Source organism: Octopus bimaculoides, chromosome 4 (genome assembly GCF_001194135.2).
Source record: "Octopus bimaculoides isolate UCB-OBI-ISO-001 chromosome 4, ASM119413v2, whole genome shotgun sequence".
Lineage (NCBI taxonomy): Eukaryota > Metazoa > Mollusca > Cephalopoda > Octopoda > Octopodidae > Octopus > Octopus bimaculoides.
In genome coordinates this window covers 88,087,078-88,091,737 of record NC_068984.1, presented here as the reverse complement: position 1 = coordinate 88,091,737, position 4,660 = coordinate 88,087,078, and the positions used below count along the sequence as shown (strand labels likewise).

At 34.6% G+C, this 4,660-nt stretch overlaps 1 protein-coding gene across 3 annotated transcripts in view; it reads right to left on the bottom strand.

Moving 5' to 3' along the window:
- The window catches only part of LOC106872339 (L-sorbose 1-dehydrogenase), a 90,620-nt gene that overhangs the window by 11,876 nt on the left and 74,084 nt on the right, over positions 1 to 4,660 (bottom strand). For all 3 annotated transcript variants that reach the window (XM_014919286.2, XM_052967220.1, XM_052967221.1), the window contains 3 exons: positions 4,004 to 4,154; positions 1,484 to 1,641; positions 695 to 887 (listed from right to left, as the gene is read on the bottom strand). In XM_014919286.2, coding sequence (XP_014774772.1) covers positions 695 to 887; positions 1,484 to 1,641; positions 4,004 to 4,154 — 502 coding nt within the window. The remainder of the gene's footprint in view (positions 1 to 694; positions 888 to 1,483; positions 1,642 to 4,003; positions 4,155 to 4,660) is intronic.

Below are 4,660 nucleotides of genomic sequence, written 5' to 3'. Positions count from 1 at the left end.
ACATACATGCATACATGCACATATGCATGCATGCATATATACATACATACATACATACATACATACATACATACATACATACAAACCAAAACACCCAGTTGTTGATGTTGAAATTCCCATGAAAGAGCCTTAGATTTAGGTTAGAAACCGGCTCTTTCTCTATTTGTAAGAAATCTTGAAATAAAACTACACACGCATACATACATACACACGTACGTACATACATACATGCATGCATGCATGCATACATACATACATACATACATACATACATACATACATACATACATACATACATATATACATACACAACTACATACATACATACATTACATACATATATACATACATACATGCACCCCCCACACACACGCGCACACAGGAGAATTCAGAGGCTATAGAATAACATTTGTTGAGAACATATAAGAACATGCCGGAAATAGTTTTTCCATCTAATCATAATGTATTTTGGGTTCTTTGTTTATTTTTGCGCTCAATTTTGTTTTTATCCAATAAGATCGCGGCTAACACGTGTAGTAGTTGAATCATGCTATGTGTATGCGAGAAATGAATATGCTATTATATATTCGTATGAAAACTTGTAGTGAACGTGATGGAAGTAAGTATGGAAAGATAAGAATGAAATACGCTACAAGATTTTAAAGTTATATTGTCTTAAAATTAGATTACTCACCTTCCATAATGATTTTAAAATCTGTTTCATCGTTGAAAAATCGAGGATATATTTTGGGGTGATCTTGTGGGTCAGTGCTCTTCAGCTCAATAGAACCAAAGGATTTTGGTTGAACTAACACCACAAAAATCTTGAAGCCTTCAGCGTCGTCTGCTGCTGTCGGCCCAGAAAGTAATTGGGTTTGTTTGATGAGCTAGGACAGAAAAATAAACAAACTAATATTATAGTAATGGCAGCCTAGATCTATAATTACGGCAGCCGTTTAATTCATTCAAGAGTTTTGTTGTATTTATTTTCAAAATATATTTTCTATTTTAAGGTAGATCAAAGTTTATTATCGATTTAGTAAAAAGTATTTTATGAAAGAACAAGAAGTATCAAAATAGAACTTAAGCTTAAACATTATCTTACCAATTAGCTGATAATCCTATGCGAAATTAATAACTGAAAATTTTACACTTGTTTAGTCTTTAAATAGGTAATTTTGTAATGTATGGGCAGTCCTCGAAATTCGTCCGCTTGACTTTCGTATTTCTCAAAGTTTTCTCTTTTATGGGACACACTAAATTCAACTTTCGTACCCTAAAATTTCGGACATTCGTACATTGCTTTTGCTGAATCACCTTAGACTAATGAAATCTTTGCTTTTATTTCTTTGCTTTTCAATTCAGTTTTTAGGTCCCATTGTCATAAATTAAATATATAGTCAACAAGTAACATTAGTTTAATATAAAATTATCAAATCATATAATCAATCAGTTATCTAGATAAAATAAATGCATTTCTTACTGAAATGTTAACATTAAATCCATTATTGAGTTCTTCTGGCTCTCCGATTACTATAGATGATTGAAGAACAAGTGATAGATCTGGTTGCATCTTGTCTGGTTGCAGACCAGAACGAAGAAAGCCTACTCCTTCAACGGCCAGTGGTGACGCCAGAAACCCTAGAAAAATAATTTCAAATTGTTTAAAATTGTTATAGAAAACACTGAAGTTTGTAATAAAGCAACAATAATAAATTTCCAATAAAGTTACTTTGTAACTGTCAGATTATATCTACCGTATATCTTATCGGTTTAAGGTTTTCTAAACACGACTTTTGCGCGGTACATGAACGTCATAATCTAATTGTTTGACAATAAGTTCTTCTTGAGGATGTAATGACAGTCTCCCAAAATATTTCTTTAATTCTAACAAAAATTTAAGTGGGAAATATTTTTTTACATACTCTGGACAGAAATAAAGGAGATACCTTCTCTAATGAAATACAAATAACATTGTTAGCATCTTGCTGTTGTTGTTTAATTCCAAGTGAGATCTGATCGAGTAAGCCAATGATAAAAAAATTCCAGCTGTGGCTATCCTGTCTTTCTGAATAACCAGGATCACATTATCTAGAACTTTCTGCATTTTTTGAAGTTTATATGATATGACATGAAAGAGATTTGACGGTTATCTGTAGCATATTAAACGATTACGGATCAATAGGAGCAGTCAGAGGTGATGTCATTGGTTCTCCTGTTTACAGGATTAAAACGCGGGTAATGACTAACAAATGTTTATCAAACAGATGCATTGTCATACAAAATGCTCTCGAACCGTTCCTCACATCAGAACTTTACGCAACCTACCGGTGTCTCTGCACTGGTGGGATCATCCGATAAATGTCTAATGAAAACAATGCACCGTAAAATACCTTCACATTCCCAATCTCCTATCATACAGCATATTCGCCGCCTTACTGCATTGATACTTTATGTTAGTTAATTAGTCCGAGCTCCGCAAATTTTATACCAGCTCCATACCCTACCCCCAGCAAAACATGATTTGTTAACAACCGAAATCAAAATTCCAGGTTTATCGCTTCCTAACCCTCAACAACCAAAGCTTGTAACACCCAAATCCCCGAGATGGTTTTCTTGCAGGTTTGCGAGAAGATAACCTGCAGTGCATAGAGAAAGTCATCAATCACTACAAAGAATCTTTCACCACCACCATAGAATCTGTATGACTATCGTCAGCTTCCTTGTCTCCCAATTTACAAAAGAGAACTTTGCATATCTTGCCTAGCATTTTCGTACAAACCTAGTACTTATTCTATCGGCCTCTTTTGAGAAACCGATAAGTTACGGAGACGTAAACACAGCATCATCGGTTGTCAAGCGGTGGTGGGAGACAAACACAGGTACAAACACACAAACCCACACATTCATAGATATATACATATAAATATATATAACGTTTTTGTTTCAGTTTCCGTCTATCAAATCCACGTACTAGGCTTTCGCCGATCCGAGGCTATAGTAGAAGACGCTTGCTCAAGATGCCACGCAGCGGAACTGAACCTGGAACAATGTGGTTGGGAAGCAAACTCCTTGCTACATAATTGCAGATAATTTCCTTGTATTTCAGTGTGTGTACATTTATATTGTTGGGATGATGTTTTTGTTGCTTTTGATGTTGCCTAATTTTGTAATTATTTATTAACTAATTGTCTCGGGTTGGTCAAAAGAAGAAGGTTAATGCTCTTGACATTCTACAGGACCTTCCAGACTGATATGAGAGAGAAATCACAACTCTGTAGGAAGGATGACATTTATTGAATTATCCTCAGACCAGTAGCTGAGTGGGCTTCACTAAAGACACTCAATAGCCAGATGGTAACATTAAACTGGAGAACGGATTTAATTTATCACTAAAAAAAAACAAAAAAAAACAAAACAAAAAAACGGGTACGATCCATGCAACAGGGTTAAACTTAGTTTCCACTTAAAAAGGCTTAAGCCGACTCGAGGCTGTTGCAAAATCATTTTCCTTAGACTATTAGGAAGACATTTCCTGAAAATTCCTGTGTAGATGATTAGTGGCTTTGAGAACATATTCTTGTGACAAAACTTATGTAATTATGAACAGCAATAACTTTTACCAATGTTCTCAATAAAGCAGATGTCTAGGTAAATTGCTCACTGAAGAATTTATTTGGCATAGTTTTCCACAACTTAGTTGATATTGTAGTGCACTGATGTTCTTTTACTGTTTTATTGTCATACATCTTGTCCAGCTTATACAAGTGTAACCTTGCTTTTATTTTACATTTCACATTTACCACACGAACTAAACATTCTCTGTGATGAACAACACAAAGTGTTTTAAACTGCTCTAACAAGCCACAACGTGCAGTCTTTCGGTTCAAAATAATGTCTGAAATTAGCTTACTAATTTATCCATACATTCCTTTCAAACAGTAGTTCTTTCAAATATTAAATACGCATAAGCTTCGAATTCCTTGAACGATTTGTCTTCTACCTGTTTTAAAAATCTGATATCGCATAAATTCTTTGAGTGACATCGCCTTCGATTTAGTCATGCTATAATCTTTTGTTATGTTAGCTCTCAACCAGACTAGAATATGATTTTTCAAATATTTTCCAACAGGTAGATCGTGAATCACTGGAATCTGTAAAATAAAATGTAAAAAATATCTGCTTTACTAATCACAAATAAGAATAATTAAAGTTAATATTACTTTTATCTCATATCTAAGACCTCTAGTGGTGATGGCTGACAATATCCTTACAAAAAACAAAAAAAAAGTTCCTCTCCAATGTGCAGGCTCGGGAAATGGTCTATTTTGTTCATAAAAACCTAGTTATTCTCCAAACAGAAAACCTTCCTTTTCCACTCTACCGATGTTGTCCAAGAAGTGCAAGAGCCATTACATCTTGACACAAGACTTTGTGGTGGGGCAGTTTAGCTTAATCGGTCTAGAACACCGCGACGCGTAATCATAGGTCTCATAGCTAGCCGCCTACACTTTTTTCTGCAAAATAGGGGTAGCTTATCCTGTTTAGGCTATATTATTAGCATTATCCTGCGTTTGAGAATTTAAAATCACTTCTTTAACTTTCTAAGACATCTCAACGCTTCTAAAAGCAAACTTCGTTTGTTTGTTTACGTTCATCG